Genomic DNA, 22385 nt, shown 5'->3' with positions numbered 1-22385 from the left:
TGGCGATGGCGATGATGTGATGAGAATATCATTCTATCGTTCAATGGCTGGCTATTTAATTGATTATTATTATTTCTTAAGAAAGAAAAAAATAAAAAATAAATAAATAAAACATAAATAAATAAATAAATAAAATATATATAGATGTATATATATATATATATATATATATATATATATACAAATATAAAAATAAAAGCTCAGTCGCGTGCATTTGGTGGTTGATTTCTTGTTGACATGATATGAGAAATGCGTGACTTTAATTGAAACGAGAAGCGCATTTTATTAAAAATTGATTCACTAAAGTAAATTGTATGCACTTTTTATATTAATTGAGTAAGAAATATGTTATTTTAAATTGTACTATGAACGCAAATTATCGTTTAAAGCGTCTCACTGTGTGTGTGTGTGTGTGTGTGTGTGTGTGTGCGTGTATATATGTGTGTGTTATCAAGTTTTTTTTTTTTTTTTTAAGTGTCTGCAAATTTCATAGCTATATTCGGCCCTTACTACGACGTACTAAGCTCAAGATGCAAAGTTAACGATCAGGGCGACGATCCGTAGGACATTCATTCCCAAGACCCAAGATCATTTTATGCTATTCATTATGTAATCAATCATTTCTATTTAACAAATAGTTGTTGTTCATTTAAAAACTTATTCTCACAATTAAAAATAATAATTAATAATTAATTGAAATTTTGTACAATTTTTCAGCGATGCATTAGAACAACACTTGACGATTAACTGAAGAACGTGAAAAATAAAACTGCTTTAAATTATAGGCCAGTTTATGCATATATGATATTCTAAATAAAAATCGACGAAATGAGCTTCAGCGGGAATTCGCATTCATCAAACGAAAACAATGTTCGAAAACTATCCTTTCTCGGCTTCAACACAAAAAAGGTAAGAAAAGAGACACAACTAACTTATGCTTACACACCGAACCAATTGGTTGCAACTTTTGTTTAAACTAAACGAAAAGCTAATTACATTTTGTTTTAATTTTATATATAAGCATTTCAATCGTAGCAGAAGACTTCACGCTTGAGTATCGCTTCTTTACTGGCTTTTATTATTATTCTGTCTATCCGTTTTCTCTTCTGTTTAAAAAAAAAAAAAAAAATGCCAAAACTTAAGCGTATCATTATAATGACACTATTTGTGTCAGAAAAAAAAAAAAAAAAAAAAAAAATTAAACGGAAAGTTTACGTCTCAGTTGAGGCAAATTTCGGTTATATTCGTCAACATTAGCGCATTGGCACACAAGCAAACAGCGGTGGGTAACAAAATATTCGATATAAGCTGAAAATAATTTTCCCCTTGTCCTGTTATTAGTATTATTTATTGTCTTAACTTTCTTAAAATGAATTGACGCACGTTTGCATTTCTTATTTTCATAGACAAAATAAAATCCAAGGTTGTATAGAAATATTAGCTGTGAATATCAATTAATTTAATGGAATCATTGGGTATTTACTACTGTAATGTAAACATACGCGTACTATGATGGAAGAGCGTGAAAACTTTTAGAAGGCAACGATATCATAGGACCACGAGTCAATAACACGCTACTACTACTACTACTACTACTACTACTACTACTACTACTACTACTACTACTCAAAGAAATAAAAAGCAGAAAAAAAAAAAAAAAAATTAAAAAATAATACATAGACAAGATAAAACTTCGTGGCCTGGCCGTTCAATCCAAATTTTATACGATAGGACCTTTTGATCTTTAAGTGTCGAGTCTACGACTACTCTACTAGGTAGGTGCAAGAGACCGATACCGGTATATTTGACGCGAACTGCGTACGGCCATCAGTAGGTAGTGCATTACATTGCATAGGTATAAAAAAACACTTTCACACACACGTTCTTGCGATTTTGATCATTTTGGGAGCGTTCGAGATGAAATAGAAAATGAATTTAATCTTGACTATGATATCATTCAAGCACATATGCGATCGCTTTGCGTTTCTACTAAATGCTTGTATAATTGTGTGTGCTACAAGGAATAGATTATTGATTTTGAATATAATTTCCTTTCACTTTAATTACGAGAAAACTTACAAAACGACATTTATGCATTTGTATGCGTGCAAGTGTATAAGTCTCTTCCAATTTAATATTTATTATTTTTTCAAGGTGGCGTCGTGCACACACTAAAATACAGGAAATCAATATTCGTGGTCAAGGTCACTCACTTATATGCAAACACTTACCTATATTGTCTGTACAGTGAAATAAAAAAAAAATAAATAAATAAAAAAATAAAAAAAGAAGAAAACGAACCTCTCACTAACCAACCAACTGTTGACTTTTATCAACAACAGACACACACCAAATGGTCTTTGGTCGAACGTATCGATTTTGTATAAAGATATGCACTTATACTTAAGTATATATATCTGCGGATGCCTATGGCAGACAATAAACTTTTGTAAGCTGCATAAAATATTCAAAACTTATAAGAAGCAAAGAATAACAAAACAAAAAAAAAAAAAATAAAAAAAAAAATAAAAGGAAAAGAAAAGAAAAAAGAAGTAAAGTAGTAAACATTGCACGAAAGATAACGTCCCAAGAGATACGATTTTGTGTCACTGATTGATTTGAAAGGCTCGTGCCACACCTAGAATTATTCCAAACGTTAAACATCCCATTAATTTCACCTGTTTGTATGTAAAATATTTGAAAAAGAAAAAAACTCACTTACCTTACGCAGCGCTTTTCAATCATCGTCTATCGTACATTTGTGATTCTAGAAGTCTAGTGCTTCTTAACTATATACCTGACGGTTATATCACAAGTGTCTAATTCAATTTGGGAAAAGGCGAAAGAAGGAAAATATACAAGAACAATTTCTCTTAACCCAATCTTTGCAATCTTTATGAATGTTCACTCTCGGCGAGAATCTTTGACATCCCGTTCTTCATATCAGCAAAGTAAAAGTGTTTACCTATCATACTAATTATTTGTGGGCGTGTCAGTTATATTTTTCGGATCAGCCCACACAAACTTCGCCTACACCCATCGTCCAGCAGTGTATTTCTAATGCTATTTGCGCGACGATTGAGAAGAGATGAATAGGCGGACTTGGGCAAATTGACCTAACTTGACTTGAATTGATAGAATCTCTATCTCTCTCTCTCTCTCTGCTTCTCTGCCTCTCTGATTGAATAAACATATATATATATATACATCATTTCTTAGGTGATTATCTTTGTTTTCTCTTTTTTTTTTTTTTTTTGATAAGTCAGACCAAAATGACTATGCATGTGGTGCAAAAGTAAAAAAGAGACTATAAGGCGGGGGAGCAGTTGAGTGTAATCGCAAATATAGAAAGCGGCATGTCAATCGCGTGTTACCAGAGTGACAGAGCTGTCATATCTTCTTACCTAAAAGCAAATAAAATGTTAAGAAGCCGGACCAAACCATTGAATTGGCGAAGAAAAATAAAATACCCGTACTATATAAGACGCGCGAACTGCGTTCATGAAGAACTGTTGAGGGAACCGAAGTCCTAAAGACCGCAAAAGATGGTCGTAAAACAATTTCTCCAGCCCAAAAAAATTCGCTCATATTCAAGATCGATCCGGATGCGAATATAGAGTTCTTGTTATAGCCGCCCGGGGAATATGTTCCTGAAGAAAGTTTCGCATATATTAGCAGCATATTTTCTCTTTATTCAATCAGGTTTACCCTTCCACGCCAGTAAGAGAAAGTATTGAGAAAGCAAGTTGCAATCTGAAAAATAAATTTTTGTTTCTTCTACATAGTAATTTCGCCCTAGGAAAAATATGTCCTGATTCGGGTAGAGACGTGCTCATCCGATTAACTGAGCGGCTAGAGATTTCCACTTTACGGCTTCTATTAGTTAATATTATAGTGTATACGCCAGATCGAACGAATGTCATTCGACATATTTAACTAAGCTGCTAATCAATATCCAAATCTGGTTACTTATGATATTTACTTATCGAATTTGTTACAATTACACAAACCAGTTTGCATATAGAAACACTTGGGGTGGGGGGGGAAAAAAAATACATTAAATTCCTTTCTTATAGTTTAGTGCGTTTTTTTTTTTTTTTAATTTTATGCATGTATTTACATTTATCTATCACGCACATGCATTTAAATTCTCATAAATTTCATTACGTACGTACTTTAGTGTGAACAGATTTTTATATATGTACATGTGTATACTTATATGGCCTTGCTTGGCCTTGACCGAGCTCATAAACCAGCCAAATCAACATTAAATTGAGAGATAAAAAAAAAAAAAAGCAAAAAACAAAAAAAAAAAAAAAAAGGAAAAAACACAAATAACAGACATTTAAATAATGTAAAACTCTTGTTCTCTTTTCGTATTAAAATCGTATATAATATAAGTTCATGTTCATTTGTTTGCCGTCGCCAAAGTTTATGTTATTATAACAGTTTACGTCAAAAGCTTTGGTGTAGAAGATTTTTCTATTTTATTGTGTTATTATTATTATTATCATTTATTTATTTATTTATTTAATTATTTATTTATTTATTTATTTATTTTTTTAATTTATTTATTAAGATCATGCTCTTATTTTTTTCATTAATTATTCCTTGGAAAGGCAATTAAGAGAAGACATCAACCAGTTCACGTTCAAATATCGCTTTCAAAAAAGTTGAAATATAAGGTCACTCAAGCGTTTGGTTTTTTTCATTTATTGCTAAAACAATTTACTAAAATTTTTGCAAAAAAAAAAGTAAAATTACAACAATGGAATGGAATGCCTTTAACTCGATCAGTTGGTTTTTTCTCTTCTTATCCTAAAAGTTGAGACAATCCGATAAGCGTTGATCTTATCTCAATTCTATTACGACGCTTAAGTTAATAAGAGAAAAAGAAATGGGATGAAATAGTGGAAACACATTGCGTCTAAGTTTGCATACGATTGATCTATTTCAAGTTGACCGCTGTGTCAATATTGATTTTTTTTTTTTTTTTTTTTTTTCGTAGTGTTCCCTTTAATATGTAGCTTAGTTCACGATAGAATTTTGATATTTTCCTGCGCAAGCACGCAAACAAGTTACCGGTAGAGATGATTGCTTACGTCAAAAATGTTCGAATGTAAATAGAAGAAGAAGAAGAATTGAAATAAAAAAAACTGCAAAAAAGCATAAAATAGCTTTGGAAGCATGTTCAGATAACTCTACGAATAATTTTGATGAATTTGTGCGTGTATTTAGCAGAATAACAAGTTGATAGACTATATCTCATGTTCGCTTTATTGTGTAATAAATGCTATGCGGCATTTAACAGTTTCGAAATGATGAGTGTGCGCAGTAAATTGTTCAGATGTATGTGTGAAAAAAGTTCCAGCAATGTTAGACGGCCATGTGAGCAGGCAATAGTTTTATCATAAAAATGTTAAATGATTTACATAAAACTACATTCGCATAATAAATATAAGCTAAGCCGAGTTAAATATCAATATAAGCAAACACTTGTCCGTAGCATTCATTTTTTGATCGTGTGAAGTGCAATTAACTTTCAAAACAGAAACAAAAAAAAAAAAAATGCTTCAGATTCGTAAGGGCTTTGTAGACGCATCTATCAGACTAACAGCTATTCATTTATTGCTACTTGCCTTGTCGTTTGCCTTAACGCACACACACACACACACACACACACACATACATACATACATGCATACATACATACATACATACATACATAAAGACAAAGACAAATAGAATAGATTTCATTGCAACGTGGGCAAGAAAAGAGAACTTCATCTTATTAGCTTATAATTATGTTAAAATTGCATTAAAACTATACAAGCGCCATAAAGTCTGCAAATTCACGACAGACACTCATGTCAGCACACAATGAAATGTACATAAAAATATTTGTGTCAACTGACAAAAGTGAAAAATAACAGAACCAACATGATAATAACAATACAAAACGCTTAGTCGGTGTCGATATACGTTTCCGCTAAAAAATGTATATATGTGTTTGTGCACGTGCGTATGTATGTATGTATCTATGTGTATTTGTGTGTGTGTGTGTGTGTGATTGTAGGTACATGTATACAAAAAAAATGCTCATTGCAATGTTTGCTGGTTGTGGCTGCTGTTCACACACTGTCAAGTGCTAAAAATATATTAAGGCACCTAAAAGTATACTTTCACATAGCGTTAACAGCAAGTCGTGCTTTATCAACGGTCGAGAAATGTGCAAACGCGCATTGCAGAATTATCGAACAATCAATGGAATTAAAAGAAGAAAAGTGCAAATAAATTAAAAAAAAAAAAACAAAAAAACAAAAAAGATTGTTATTAATTTTAAAAATAAGTTGTTTCTTTTTTTTTTTTTTTTTTTTTAATTTATAAAAATATTATATTTTTATATACTTCTATATATATATATATATATATATATTGCAAAGAAATATTAAGAGCATTAAAGATTGGATTGGAGAAGCGGAAGGACACTGAATTGTATATTGAGAAAAGACCTTGAATTCGTTCTTGTTTTACTTGTGTTTGCGTACAATATTTCTTGCCCGCAGTTTTACAGTTCAATTCATAGTTTGTTGTTGCCTGCTATTATATCGTCGTCATATACACATACATTTGGTAAAATATAATTTTAAGAATCTATAGCAATTAAATCGAACCCATCAAATCCGATATTCGCGTTTATGTGACTTTAACGATATGCTTATAGTATGTTATATCAATGCATATATGCATATATTTACCTCATTGATTGATGTTTCATAAGAAAACATTACACATCAAACCGTTACATCTTTCGTTCCGATGACCTTGAGTTTGATGATATCTTTCATATAGTTGTGCACATTAATGCGTTTGTTTGTTTGTAATATCGCTCGATCTACGCGATACTTATATACGTCATTGATTTGTTATAGGTTTTTTTCAATATTATTTTTACAATTACTTTTTCCCTTTATTATGAAATAGAAAATATAACGCGAATGCATATTAAAAAGAGGAAAACAAGTTCAAATAAGAACCGGGTATAGAAAATGTAAATAAATATCTGAACCATTAATACGGACACTTAAGACGGTTGGTTGTAAGACAGAATTTCTTTTGTTTTTTTTTTTTTTTGAAGATCTCTAGATTTATTTGTTTGTCTAACACACAGACGTATTTACATGGGTTTTTAAATATTGATATAAACTTTTCCAAAAATTTTCGATAGAAAAGCGAGTTCGTTTAGGATTTCCATGCATCAGGCAACCTAAAGAGATCGATATCTGCATAAAAACCTATTTACTTGATATATTTTCCTTAAAGCTTAAGTACAATTCTTGTTATGATATTCTAATTTCTTGATTCTGATTAATTCTGAAGTGATTTTCCGGAAAATGTTGCTACAGTAAGTTTCTTTGGTAGAAAGTCTCTCTAATTCCCAGAAGATTATTTTTTGTCTTATAGAAAGACGGAGTTAAGTTCGGAGAGGGCACAGTTTAGTGAAAATAGGAGATGTTTCAACAATTTATAGAGCAAGTCTTTCAATTTGCTGGCAGTCAAGTCATCTTTGCGTTCATTCGAAAAAAAAAAAAAAAAAAAACAATGATTGACTGCTTGGTTTGTAGTGGGAGTGTTTTCATTCAATTCTTTAAATTATTTGTAGTCAATACCGTGGTACTGTTGTGAAGTAAGAGTAAGTACTAGTCATTTACCCAAAATGCTTTGACGACCTTGCATGCAATGCTTGTTATCGAGTGGAGAACTACAGCTACTACTATCGCTACGGCTGTTACATCGACTCTGTAGTTTGTTGTTCACAATACGCGATCGCAGTAGTAATTACTAGTGTCATTAAAACCGATGCACAGATTCAGAGGAGAAGAGAATGATGAGAAGAATGATGAGACAAATTCGATTCATTTTGATCTGAATTTAACAAAACCTCTTTCGTAATATCCATTTTGCACATTGACTGTCTTGTTATCAATAGCATTTTAAAAACAGGACAGCAAGACAATCAAGATATCTGTAATGCTTGCAACTATATACCTTCTTGACGACCAATCATTACTTATTCATGCGTGTTTACGTTAAAGCAACGTTGCATGTACAAGTTTATCGTCACAATACATTCGAAAATTTCCTTCGTTCAATTCATTTCTAAAGGATTTTCAATCACTCGTGCTTCGCATTTGCTTAAGCAATCAAAACACGTTTAGTTTCATAAGTGAATCCAATTGAATTTAATTATCTGACAGATCTATTTGAAATCAAGGACGGAACCTGATGAGCAATATGCCGTAGTTTTACTGCAAGCAACGTCATCTAGTAGAAATGTCAGTTGGTGAATTTTTTCAATGACCTTTGAACCTTTTCACATGAACCTTTTCAGAATTAGCTTAAGTGATCAAATATGCTAAATTGTACCGAGGGCTCGCGTACAATATTTAATTGCGACAAGGGGCCAAGATTTTCTATTTCTTTTTTCTTTTTGTGCAATTTAGTAATCTTTTCTACAAACAACAAGCAATGCACGCCGGACAGACATTTGTAAATCGATTCCGACTTGATTATAAACGTGCATTTGCATTAGATTAGGGATGGAAGCGCAGTTAGCAAATCGAACATAGCTCCCATTGTTGAGATAATGAAGTAAAGACATCAGATTTAAGGAGTCCATAAACCCCATATACATATATGTTTGTGTCTCTAGTATTTTTTTTTTTTTTTTTTCTCAAATTTCGTCTTGAGCTTAGAAAGTTATTAAACGAACAAACGAACAGAGAAGTAAACGAATGGGCGTGGCAACAAGTTAGTTAGTTTGCGAGATAACAAAATAAAAAAAAAAAATAAATAAATAAAAAAAAAGACGAAACAAGAGAAATACTTCAAGTTAATGTTATGTTTATTTGTGTGTTAGTTATGAATAATTTCTTTTTACAACTCGTTTTCGAAAAAAACATATAAAATTGTTTATTGCTTAATAAAATTATTTGGAAAAAAAAAATTTGTTTAACTAAATCTTAAGTGTTTCGATTCGTTTATGATAAACATCAGATGTATGCAATTCTAATTAACTAATGTGCTTATATTACATACATGTGCATATGGGTATGGGTATGCATGTGTGTGTACATTTAGCTGCATATTTATAAAACATTTTCTGCTTTCACGTGTAAGCTCACAAGAAAAGCAAATAAACAAACGTGCGTATGGATAGTCCGCACATGTTGCTATATATATATATATATATATATGTATATAGATTGTGGCTTTTGTTAGATTTCGTTTTGGGCGATTTGATTAATTGGATCGATTTTGGTAACCGAATTGCGTAACCGAATTCGCGGAATTCAATATTTAATAATGACACAGATGTGAATGAGTAGAACAACAAACGATGATCAATTTTACTTCTAAGAAAATAATGTATATAGTTTATCTTCTTCTTCTTTCTTGATAGATTTCTAAACAACATTAGATCAGATCAGATTAGATCAGATCAGATCAGATCAGATCAGATGTATTTCTCATATTTGTTATTATAAAAATATATCTATATACATATATATTGAGTAAAAAATCTTTTCGTTTTTTTTTTTTGTTAATAATAATAATTTTAATAATTTTTCATTTTTGTTTTCTTCTTCATTGGTTGTTTGTTAATTATTTAACAGTTTCACGGCAATGAAGATCCCGATGAGGTGCTATTGGACTCGGAAATGGAAAAAGTATTCGCCGGTCCGAGTACATTAAAGGAGAAATTCGATGTAACAACATTTCAAGATACAGTCCATCCAATTGGTCCTTTTAAAAATAAAAATTGTATGTTCACCTAATACATATACATATATATTCATCATATATTTATGCATACTTCAGATAATATACCCGTTGAATCGGTTTTTCAATTCATTTTAGCACATCGAAAAAATTTAGCCGGTGATCTTAACATAGAAGAAGACTCCGAATATGAAAATCATAATGAACCGGTAAACGCACAAAACTATGATGACATACCAGAGGATTTCCCATTAGTATCTGAACGTGCTGGTCATGGTGATCATTCTGTAATTGCATTTTTTTTTTTTTTTTTCTTCTTCCTAATTTTCTTTATATATATGTATGTATATATATATATCCTCCATGCGAAAGCGAGCATATAACAAGTCGTTTATTATATTTGTAGAGCGAGAAACTCTTATCTTAATTATACAAACGTATATGACTCCATTACGCTATAGCCGGTCATCTGTTGCATGGAATCGTTAATTTGTAAAACTTAAAAAAAGAGAGCCAAAGCCAAAACCAAAGCTGAGTATTTACGTTAGTTAGTGGAAAAAGCATTGAGTCTTCAAGCACGCAATGTCTATGCATAATAATTGCATTCATTCAAGTTGTAGTCCTATACACTTAAAATTCTTCTACTGAATGAAGTATTGCTTAAGCTAGCTAATAATACTAACTGAGTCCCGTAGCCAAGTCAACATTGGCAGAGCATGTGCTCTGCTCCCAAAAATTTTTAGTAAAACTTTTAGTAAATCATAGATGGATAACTTGCTTGAATCGAGTTTTGCATTTGATTGTTTTAACGGCACAGCTTGGTGGATATACAAGATTCGTCCCAAGGCGGATAAATAATAAATATTGAGATTTTTTTTTTTTTTTTTGCTTTTTTTTCCTTTATATAAAATAAAACCTACTTAGTCTGGCAGTGAAGATAAATATTAACACCATCCACGCGCATTTACCAAAGGAGAACGTTACCGGCTTTGAAGTCTTTTATGGCGATTTCCTTTATTTGAATACGTTGACCTCCTTCGAATTGCATTTTCATATATTACCAATTTGTCATCGCTACACTAATTTGATCAATCAAGTTTTTCAGTGACAATACTTGCGATACTCGAAAGCTGAGCCTATTTGCATAGTCACTCTTAAGGAAATGGTACAAAATTGCTTTGGGGCCTGGTGTACGATTTCTTGGTAATGTCGATCTTCTCAAATTTCATTGACCTTTCTCGTGATTGATTGACCAGAGTTCATATTTGCGCATAAACGAGCTCCACATTTTCAAAAACAAAAGATAGCAAATCATCTTCGTTCCATAAAGGACCCGGAACGGGGATACCATGAATTTGTTGTCCGATCTTCGGCAGCGTTCTTGCCTTTTTCTTAGTAAACTTGCATATTAAAAGGAATTTCTTTCTCTTTTAAATTTTCGCTCCATTCATGGCTACGATTTTCGAAATAAAGACCTATCTTCATGCGAGGTTATATGATTGATGTGTAGTTTATGCAACTTGCGCCAATATGACGCGAGCATATCTCAATATTTGTTCCTAATTCTTGTTCCTGTTTTTTGTTTTCAATATCGATGCATTTTTTGCTCATTTCGTTGAACATTTTTGAAGGATACCTCAGCTGATGAAAAGCATGTGCAGTTTGGTAAAAAAAAAACTTCAGTTGCAAGCTTAAGTTACGATGACCAGCCCAGCGATAATGTACATGAACGCAAGCGAAGAAAAAGGTAAGAAATTGTTGCATAAATCGTATACGATTAGTAGTAGTTCAATGCATCGAGCAGCTTAACTTGGCATCATATAGGTAACTTACAAGAATATTTTTCATAAGATGGACTTAATAGATGCTTAGAGACTAACGCGTACAGAACACGTCTTACGTCATTCGATTCAGTGCGAAGCGATCTTAATGAGACTTAGTGAGACAGCGAAAATAGACGAGTTGCTCAGTTATGAGATTCGGCTTTAATAATATCGCTCGTGCACAAAATCTTTTACGATTCAATGACATATTTTAATGAATCGAATGAAAGACTTTGATATTGATTTGTTAGAAGCAACTAACGCTTGAAATTGTAATTTAATTATGTTTATCATAGCCGTCATCAGTATTATAGACAACGCAAATTTTCCCATCAAGACAGCGTGGAACCTAAGAAGACCACTGAGGAAAACGGCGATGCTGGCACACATAAGGTTTCAGCACCGGAAGATTCTGCTTTGGAAGTAAGTCACGAACATTAAAGTAAAGTAAAAATCATCAAATCTCTAACTGTTCATTGAATGTATACGCAAAGCAATAAACCGAAAAGATATATTGAAAGGAAAGGAATTATTTACACGAGAGCAGAAAGAGAGAAATCTTTTTGTACATTGTCTTTATAAAATTGTCTATTAATTGTTTGGTGTTTGTTTTCAATGCTTTCTTCTTTAATTTAAATTTGTAAATGTGCTATAAATCCATCTCCAAATCTCCCGCTTAAAGGTTCTATCATCGGCCCCACAGGTTATTCTATTATGCTTTATTTAAATCCTTATATACTTATATATATATATATATATATATATATATGTATACATATATGCATATATATATGTAAATGTATATGTATATGTATATATACACATATCATAAAATAAACTTTATGTAGAAGAAGAATAAGAAGAATTAAAAGTTTGCCATTCTAATGATATTTATATATATATATGTGTTCACAGGAAGCCGATCTTAATGAATTAAGATCACATCGTTCGGATGATCCAAGAGCGTTGAGACGTCATAAAATCCACCATTCATCAATTAAATTAAGAGAATTGCCACAAGTCAGCGTAGCTGGCTTGCAGCATGCAAAAAAAGCTTTTGATCATAGTCCTCATGAGGTATTTTAATATTTGCATTGGACTTCGGTTCGGCCAGCATAAAATTTATTTTGCATTCTCCCATCAAGATATTCGTGCAACTTGATGAACTTATAGGTACGGGCGAGGAACGTGAATGGAAAGAGACCGCACGATGGATTAAGTATGAGGAGGACGTGCAAGAAGGCTCTGATCGTTGGGGTAAGCCACATGTGGCTTCATTGTCTTTCCATTCGCTGTTGAATTTAAGGCGTTGCTTGGAGACCGGCGTTGTACTATTGGATCTAAATGAGAAAGACTTGCCAGCTGTCGCTTACCGCGTTGTCGAACAAGTTAATATCTAAACTTATATATATTTCTTAACGATATCTTCTTTTGCTATTTTATTAATTTAAAAAACAAAAAAAACAAAAAAAAAAAAAAAACAAACAAAACAAAAACGTTTTTCTTTTCAAGATGGTTGTTGAAGATTTAATCCACGTCAATGATAAACCGGCCGTTATGCGCTCTTTGCTTTTGCGTCATCGTCATGTCAATGAACATCAAAGTGTTTTACCTTTTACCAAACGAAAATACAATAGCTATACCAGTTTACAGGTGAGCCCCTCTTAATTATAGTCAGTCATCAATTAGTAATGTTCCGTACTCATATATGCATACATACACATAAACACATAAACACATAAACACACACACGCACACACACGTACGCATAGACACACACATACACACATACACATAATCAAATATCTATATGTATATATATTAACATGCATCCAAATATTTGCAAGTTGCAAAGTTCTGCAAAGCTCTTGTTTATTTACGTGTGCACTTAAAGGTGCATATATATATATATATATATATATATATATATATATATATGGATACATGCATACACGCATCATACACATATAGACATATAGTGATAGGAGAAATTAAAGTGTTCGCTTTAATTGTGGTCGTCATTGTCGCTCATTCATTGTGGTTTCCTTTTACTTTACACATGATTTTCATCGTATGTCGTGTTTGACTCTCCGCTTCATTCATTTATTAGTTGACAATTTATTTTCTTTTTACAGTTAATTGGCTTTAAAGTGACTTTGCTTCTTTCTTCTCTAAATTCTTATAAGCTACATATATGATACATTTGTGCAGGGCATATAAGCGATTATTTATTTTTTTATTATGAATTGTCAGAGGAGATGTAAAATGGTTATCCTTTAGAAATTTGGAATTTGCAAACAATCTGCAAACTGTGCGTTCAAAATTTAACTTTTCCTTTTAGTCAAATGCATTCCCTTTCTCTATTCCTTCCCGTAACGATATAGATGGACAGACATCTCCCGCTCCCCCATATAAGAACTAATTGATTATTTGTGCGATCTATATATAACTCATTAATATGATCAAACTCAATGCACACACTCATACCTACATATCTAAATACATAAATATATATACATACATACATATATACATATATACATATACATATGTAGAATACCACTAATTTGTTCATATTCTCGCTACAGATAACAATTAAATAACGTTTAAAACACTGTTTACGCCCATTACACACTACACACACTACACACACTACACACGCACACGCACACACACACACACACACACACAGAAAAACAAGAAAAAAATAAAATAAAATTAAATAAATAAATAAAAAAAAAAAAAAAAACGCAATCATAAAATATGCACAAAACCGCGATCGCAAAATTGCACAACCCACACACTTTAAATGGCTTTTTTTTTCTTCTTCTATTTAAAATAAAAACTACGCATATTTACGTTGCATATTTAACAATAATTAACTGGAAAAATTTATAACGAAAAAAGTTGCTTTGGATGAATACCGATAGCCAGCATTTGCAACAACGCGCCCGTCTAAATGGTCTAACGGCGGCAGATCCAACTGCTGCATGTCGAACGCGACGTTCGGTTTGTGAAACTCTCAGCGCACCACCGACAACCATAACACTAGATTCGACTTCAACGTGCCGTCGCCACTCAACGCTTTCCTATATGGGTGTAAATGTTACTCTAAGCCCTATTCTATTATTCTCTTTTTAACTTGTCCTTTTTCTACTTTCCCTCTGTAATGCCCCTTTGTTTTCATTTACTTTTTTCGTCTTTTTTTTTTTTTTTTTTTAATATCATTTAACGTTGTACGACTATTTTTTTGTCCTTCAAATCAATCGCCTTTTATTATTGTTGTTGTTATTGTAGATGATTATTATTAATTTTTGAATAAGTCAATATATTATTGTGCATCAGTTTCCATACCATTTTCTAGTTAAATCGATGGTCATGTCCAGGTACTTCCGAATCGATACTCATATCAGAACTCATTGGAATTTTGCAATAATTGTGCAAAAAAATTGTTGTCTAAGCGTTTACTGCATCAAGCAGAAAGAAATTTGTCGATTGATTTTCTCTTCGGGGAGTTCACGTAATGCAATTAAAGTACTTTTCATTTACGAGATCAATTCGCTTGTGTGCACATTCTTATGTACTTATCTCAAAACATCAGTTCATTAACGGTCCTCTTTAGAAAGTATTGAGAAATGTTTACAGCCTACGTAAAGATCGGTCGGTCATTGCGATACAAGAGATGAAAGAAATGGCGTATTATTACCTCGATAACGCTATATCAGGGAATAAATATAACGATGGCAAGCAAAAACATGATGACTGATGAACATATTTTTATGGGAAAATCGAGACATTCTTCAGTTAGCATTAAAAGCATTATTCAGCTGAGCAGAGAGCATCTCATCGGCTTCCTTAGTTATGCAAATACTGATTTGTTGTTGTGTTTCCCTAATTTGAGCAATTAAATGCAATTAAATGAAAAGCACTGTATTCACCAAAAAAATCCGATTCATATTGCGTTGAAATTATAATTTTCATAACGTTTTTCCCATAGCTTCAGTTAAGTTCAACTTTTCCAAGAATATTTACTATTTACTTGCCTAAATATCATATATATATGTATGTATATCTTAATGATAGCACGTTTATTTTGGGTTTAGTTACTCCGCAATAATTTCTATTTTACGCAAAAATCTATATTTGAATGTGTTAATCATATATATGCGTACATGTGAATATCTTATTATTATTGTTATTATTATTAAAATTGTTATTTATTGACTTGTTTGTTTGCTTGTTTATTTATTTATTTATTTGTTTGCGCAGAATTTGTCTGGCGATGAGAAGAAAATCAAAATTGTGCCCGCCCTTGAAATATCCGGTAATAAGAAAAATAATGAATTGAAAATTGATATGAAAGACGACTTATGCACATCATCGCAAGAGGACTTAAAGAAGTTACAAAACGATACAATACTCAAACGCATACCATTGGGTTCTGAAGCCACAACAGTACTGGTAAGCCTATTGACGAATCCTCCTCTTAATAAGACTAATATATATATATATATATATATATAATTCATATATATATATTTAAAGGTAGGTGCTGTGGATTTTTTGGAACAACCGACCATAGCATTTATACGTTTAGCTGAGGGTATACCAATGCCAAGTTTGACCGAAGTGCCAATTCCAGTACGTTTTATGTTTATTTTGTTGGGTCCACCTACTCTTGATTTAGATTATCATGAAGTTGGCCGCTCGATAGCCACATTAATGGCCAACGAATCGTTTCATGCTATCGCTTATAAGGCCGATGATCGCAAAGATCTTTTATCGGCCATTAATGAATTCTTAGATGATTCGATCGTTTTACCGCCCGGCAATTGGGATCGCCACGATCTATTGCCGTTCGAAGAGTTGAAAGCGAAAAAGGATTGGATACGTTCACGCAAAACCAAAGCATTACAAATAAAGAAAGAGCTTAAGGAAAAAGCGATTAACAAAGAGATTTGCAAAGCTTCGGTAGAGAAAAAAGCCGACAAAGATGATGACGGTGGTGATAAGAAGAAAGCAAATCCTTTGGAGAAGACAAATTGCTTTTGGGGTGGTTTACGCAATGATCTCAAACGTCGCCTGCCCATGTATAAGAGCGATATATTAGATGGTCTTAACAGCGAAACTGTAGCGGCTACGGTATTCATGTACTTTGCTTGCCTATCGACAGCTATCACATTTGGCGGCTTGGCTTCCGATAAGACACACAATTTGATTGGTATTTCGGAGACGTTGTTAAGCGCCTCCGTAGTCGGTGTAGTATTTCATTGTCTAGCCGGTCAACCATTAGTAATTATCGGTACAACCGGTCCACTGTTGCTGTTCGATGAAGCCTTAAATAATTTTTGTAAGGAGAATAACATTAACTTTTTGACAATTCGTGCATACATTGGTACATGGCTGGCGATTATTTCCATATTAGTTTCGGCATTTGAAGGTAGTGTCTACGTGCGTATGCTGACTCGTTTCACGCAGGAGATATTTTCGGCCCTGATTACTCTTATTTATATTGTGGAAACCATTATGAAATTGGTGTCCGTTTACAAGAGGCATCCCTTGTTGGCCGATTACAATTTACCGCCTCCAACCATCATGAACTCGAAATTGATATTAGGGAATGAAAGTGATAGCATTGCTTTAACGCAGGACGATAATGCCACACTGGGCGCATTCGTTACCGAGATGCATTTTACACATGAGGAGCCATTAAATATGCCAAATACAGCATTGTTTTCTACGATACTTACGCTCGGCACCTTTACAATAGCCTATTATCTGAAATTATTTCGTAATTCGCATTTTCTGGGCCGCAACGCAAGACGAGCTTTAGGGGACTTCGGTGTACCGATTGCGATCACGATTTTTGTGACTGTTGACTACTTTATACCGGAAGTTTACACTGAAAAACTTAGTGTGCCCGAGGGTATATCGCCCAGCGATCCCGATAGCAGGGGTTGGCTGGTTACGCTGGGATTAATTGAGACTTGGATACCATTTGTTGCTGGCGTGCCGGCTCTCTTGGTCTATATACTCATTTTTATGGAATCGCACATTTCTGAATTGATAGTCGATAAGCCGGAACGTGGACTTAAAAAGGGTTCTGGCTTGCATCTTGATATTGTCTTGCTGTGCTGCTTAAATGCATTCTGCGGCTTTTTCGGGATGCCTTGGCATTGCGCTGCCACCGTCAGGTCCGTGGCCCACGTCTCTGCCCTGACCATTATGTCCAGGTACGTTAAACGATCATTTTGAACTTGACCTTATTAATCGAAATGAAAATTTGCCTTTATGCCTGTAGAACCCACGCTCCTGGTGAATCGCCTCGTATCATCGACGTGAAAGAGCAGCGTGTTTCTGGTTTTTGTGTTTCATTAATGATTGGACTTTCTGTTACTATGGCACCTTTATTGCGCCTTATACCGATGGCTGTGTTGTTCGGTGTTTTTCTTTACATGGGAATTGCCTCAATGAGTGGTGTACAATTTTTCGATAGGTATTAGCGCTTAAACACTCTTATATATATGTATGTGTATATATCTTTACATTTTAATTTTTCCTCTCTCTCTCTCTCTCTCTCTCTCTTTCTCTCTCTGTCTTCCTTTTTCTCGCTATATCTCTTTCTCTCTCTTTTACAATCAGAGTAAGACTGTTTTTTATGCCCGTAAAACATTACCCACCCACGCCGTATGTAAAGCGAGTTCCTACTTGGAAAATGCACATGTATACCGTAGTACAAGTTGTTTGTTTGGCAATATTATGGGCTGTGAAGTCATCAAAAATCTCTTTGGCTTTTCCATTCTTTCTAATAATGATGGTGCCCATACGACAAAAGCTGGCAGCTCTCTACAAGCCGCAAGAAATGCAAGCGGTAGGTTTAAATCAAACGAATTTTTTTTCTATCTCTCCTCTTTTATTATATATATATTTATCATATATTTTGTAATATGCAGCAAACTTATAAAATACTTGGCAGATAGTATTGTGTTAATGCAGGTTGTTGAGTACCGTTAACTCCCAGCGTTTTCTGAACACTTAGAAATCTTAATAAGAATTTAGTCAACTTGGAAAATAGTTAATCGGACACGTCTTCTGTGAGGGGAAAAAAATTTTCATAACATAATCATGTTCCTTGTTGAACTGGGAAAGACGTACAACGCAATAAGTGCACTTTTGATTCAAAATAATTCGCAGTCTATTTTAAGACCGAACGGTGCCCTAAAGTTTTTCAAGCTTTTCATTTTCTATCATCCTTTCACATATTAATTTGCGCAAAGAATGAAATGAGGGATAGTTCGAAGTGATACAACTTCCACTGCGAAAATGTGATGAGGCTTCTCAATTAAATTTCAACAAATTCGATTGCCTATAAAAGGCATCGTTTTCAACTTATTAAAATAGACAAGTTTAGACATATGTTAGGTAAGCAAAATCACTAACTAAAGACCTCATATCCCTTGACTTTTCATCTCCCAAGAAGAACGTACTTCTGGGGATACCTTAGTGTCCCCTTTTTCAAAAGCCCTGTTAACAAAGTTGTAAAACATTTGGTTAGAGAAACTGTAAGAAGAAGTCACATTTGCGATTGTCTCCTGTATATCGTGGCGATTATGAAAAATTGAGAACTTTTGGCGAACGGCTTTCTTCAACTTATCTACTTGATTGCCGAAATTAAATCAATTATTTGTTTGATTATGCGCCAACAACATTTACTCTTTGAGCATTTCATAGCGTAATCGTAACCTATAAGTATTTGTCGTCCGTTTTTATATCCGCTTTACACCGCACGTGCTCTGAGGCTACATTAAGTTTGTCTGGATGTATGCAATCTTCAGAAGGACGTGAGATAGAGCCACCTTCCGATATATACCGATCGATTCCGTATCAATTTCTAAATCAATCTAAGCTTTCCTGTTCATCTGTCCGTCGCTCTGTCTGTCTTGCTTTCATTTGTTTAACCTATAGATCGCAGCTTTTAAAATATTTTCATGAAGCACTCGATCGAAGCACTTTTCGACCAGTCCGCATACGAAGCATTATTTTGAAAGCACGTTTTATGAACAGTTGTATCACACGTTGAGGTATAGGATATTTAATGGTGGGCCGCGTTCCACTTCACTTATTTCCTACTTTAAAAGTGAATTGACTTATATTCTATTGACTTCATTTTCGATTTACGGAAACGTCAAGTCGAATGCGATACTTTGAATCTCTCTACTATATCCACAAGTGATAATAACATGTCGACTACTTTCGGTCAGCCGCCTCGATTTTATTATTAAATTTTTTAATTATTTAGTTATTAGATTATGACCCTCCACCAACTCAAGTACTCGACAAAAGTTAGGCTTCTCCTTATGGTCCCTATCAAACTTCGCGTTAAGATTTGTATTCAAAGGTTTAATTTCTTTAATCCCTTGACATGCGGGCCGGTCCGTCTACGCCGTCTTATTAAAACCATATGTAACAAACTGATGCTTTGTTAGGAATGGCGTATAAAGTACGTCATCGTGGCAAAAATCGGAATGATCATGGAGCTGGTAAATAGAGATTAGCTTCCTTTAAATTTCCGTGATCGGGCGAGAGTTTTGATTGAAATATAAAATTTTGAATTGTATTTACATATATTTTCGAATTATACCAATCCGTGAGAATATACATCTGTATTATATTTTGGTTGATAGAGAAACATCGAAATCGAGAAAAATTGAAAAACGTCTCCATAGGGGAACGTTAGTCTCTCTTGCCGAATCGAATATATTTAATGCATATATATTTTGTGTCGTGTTTTGAAATATTTTCAAAAATTACTCTTTTCAGTTGGATGGTAGTGAAGCTAATGCGGACGAAGATGAACCTGACTTTTATGAAGAAGCAACCATTCCAGCATAAAACCAATTGCACAAAAACGCACTAGTGAATGCTCTTTGCAAATGATCTAAGATACTTAAAAGACAGTAAAGAAGAAAACAAAAGAGAAAAACAAATTATTATGATATATGATATAGTTAGGCATGTATGTACTTGAAATTGGCGCAAATTACATAATTTTATAAGGTGAACAATTTGAGAATTAAAACAAAAAACAAAAAAAGAAGAAGAAAACAATCGCTGTAGCGTAATGGAAATTGTTGTTATGCATAAATCTGCGATTATAATTTTATAGAACAATTACTTCATTATTAATTATGTGTTTATACGATATAAAAAAAAATTAAATTCAAAAAGAGAATTTTTAAAAATATGTTGAAACCAATCAAATAGTTTTTAGGACTTTTGTTGTCAAATTTATTTAATAAATTATAAGCAAAGTATTTGCAAAATAAAATTCAAGAGAAATAGATAATAATAATAATAACGACAACAGAAATAACAATAAAAAAAAAAAGAAAAAAGAAAATAATAAACACTTTATAACTAAGCTCAGAGTCTAAAGCTTAAAGATGGACGCCCTACAAATGCGACTGTGTTGTATACTTATCAGGTTGGGAACAATACTTTAACGAAATATTAAATAAAAAAAATAAAAATTAATAAATAAAAAAAAAAAAAAAAAAAAAAAAAATCAAATAGAGACAAAACAATAAAACTATTTTTCTAAAGTATTAGAGATGTGCATGAATTTGATTTACATGTGTAGTTGTTAAAAATAAATTCAGCTATTCTTATACCTACTTACATACAAAAGAGAGGGGAAAACGGTGGAAGAAATGAAAAATAAAATATGAAAAAAAAAACAAAAAAAAAACAAAAAAAAAAAAAAAAAAAAAAAAACAGATAAATAGGTAAATAGATGAACGCAAGAAGGCAAACGCAATAAATATGCAAACTAAAGACCTGTCAAAACTTTATCATTATATATACCGACACGAATGCTGCTCAAGGGTACCTAACAAATAATCATAATTGCATAATTACTTGAATACTTAATTAATTAAATATTTATATAAATGAACCGTGAAAAGAAAAATGCAGAACGAACGAAGGGGAACACATTACGGCCGTTAGGGAAGGCATGATAGGCAACGGGTTTGAAGTTCATTTATTACATATACACACACACACACACACACCCACACCCACACATACACAAATACACACACACACCCACTCACAAATACATGAACACACAGTCATCTCCGTCCATCACATGCATACATATACACGTGCATAGAATTATTAATATTATAGTATTTTTCATACTATTCCGTTATCATCATTAACAGGTCAAGTAAATTATTGTAAAAAAATCGATTATTGTTTCTTAAATCAGCAACGTGTTGTTTTTATTGCATTTTATTCGGTCTTGATTTTTTCATTTTCCCCTAACTTTTAACTTCTCAAGCGAAACACACATAATACGCCTAAAAGGCCAATTGGTTATAAAGTTTTAACGATTACCTTTATGGTAATCGGAAAAAAAAAATATATATATCAATTTTCTGGCTTTTTAGTACACAAACGACTCGTATATTCAGTGATATTTTGAGTGTCAAACACTCCATCAACTATACTTTTAAAACAAAATATTATTACTAAACAATGTGTGTGAATGATTACGATTATATATATTTTAATATAATAACCATAAATTAATTACTAACTATCCTTACTGTAGTTTAATCTAATTATACATTAAAAGAGAAAACGAAAACATATTTTAGCAAATTAATTAAACTTAAATAATAAAAAATACAATTCGAGTTCGATCATACCTCTTAAATTAATCCTTTTGCAATTTTTTGCAAACCGTACAGAAATACGGTAAGTAATGCACTC

At 32.8% G+C, this 22385-nt stretch overlaps 1 protein-coding gene across 9 annotated transcripts in view; it reads left to right on the top strand.

Annotated features, from left to right (window-relative positions):
* The window catches only part of LOC119645028 (band 3 anion transport protein), a 37765-nt gene extending 16945 nt beyond the window's left edge, over positions 1–20820 (top strand). For 5 of the 9 annotated variants that reach the window (XM_038044807.1, XM_038044805.1, XM_038044809.1 and 2 more), the window contains 15 exons: positions 718–909; positions 9678–9825; positions 9922–10070; positions 11415–11530; positions 11903–12029; positions 12289–12309; positions 12522–12683; positions 12752–12994; positions 13119–13259; positions 14514–14705; positions 15876–16067; positions 16152–17839; positions 17908–18102; positions 18249–18477; positions 20427–20820. In XM_038044807.1, the coding sequence (XP_037900735.1) occupies positions 829–909; positions 9678–9825; positions 9922–10070; positions 11415–11530; positions 11903–12029; positions 12289–12309; positions 12522–12683; positions 12752–12994; positions 13119–13259; positions 14514–14705; positions 15876–16067; positions 16152–17839; positions 17908–18102; positions 18249–18477; positions 20427–20498 (3756 nt within the window). In that variant the 5' untranslated portion in view covers positions 718–828 and the 3' untranslated portion in view covers positions 20499–20820. Of the gene's footprint in view, positions 1–717; positions 910–6420; positions 6634–9677; positions 9826–9921; positions 10071–11414; positions 11531–11902; positions 12030–12288; positions 12310–12521; positions 12684–12751; positions 12995–13118; positions 13260–14513; positions 14706–15875; positions 16068–16151; positions 17840–17907; positions 18103–18248; positions 18478–20426 lie in introns of those variants that run through there. The other 4 variants (XM_038044811.1, XM_038044810.1, XM_038044812.1 and 1 more) reach the window with 4 other exon arrangements.
* The last annotated feature ends 1565 nt before the right edge of the window (positions 20821–22385 follow it).

This window comes from Glossina fuscipes, unplaced genomic scaffold, assembly GCF_014805625.2.
Source record: "Glossina fuscipes isolate IAEA_lab_2018 unplaced genomic scaffold, Yale_Gfus_2 1, whole genome shotgun sequence".
NCBI lineage: Eukaryota > Metazoa > Arthropoda > Insecta > Diptera > Glossinidae > Glossina > Glossina fuscipes.
This window is presented reverse-complemented; position numbering and strand designations above follow the sequence as displayed.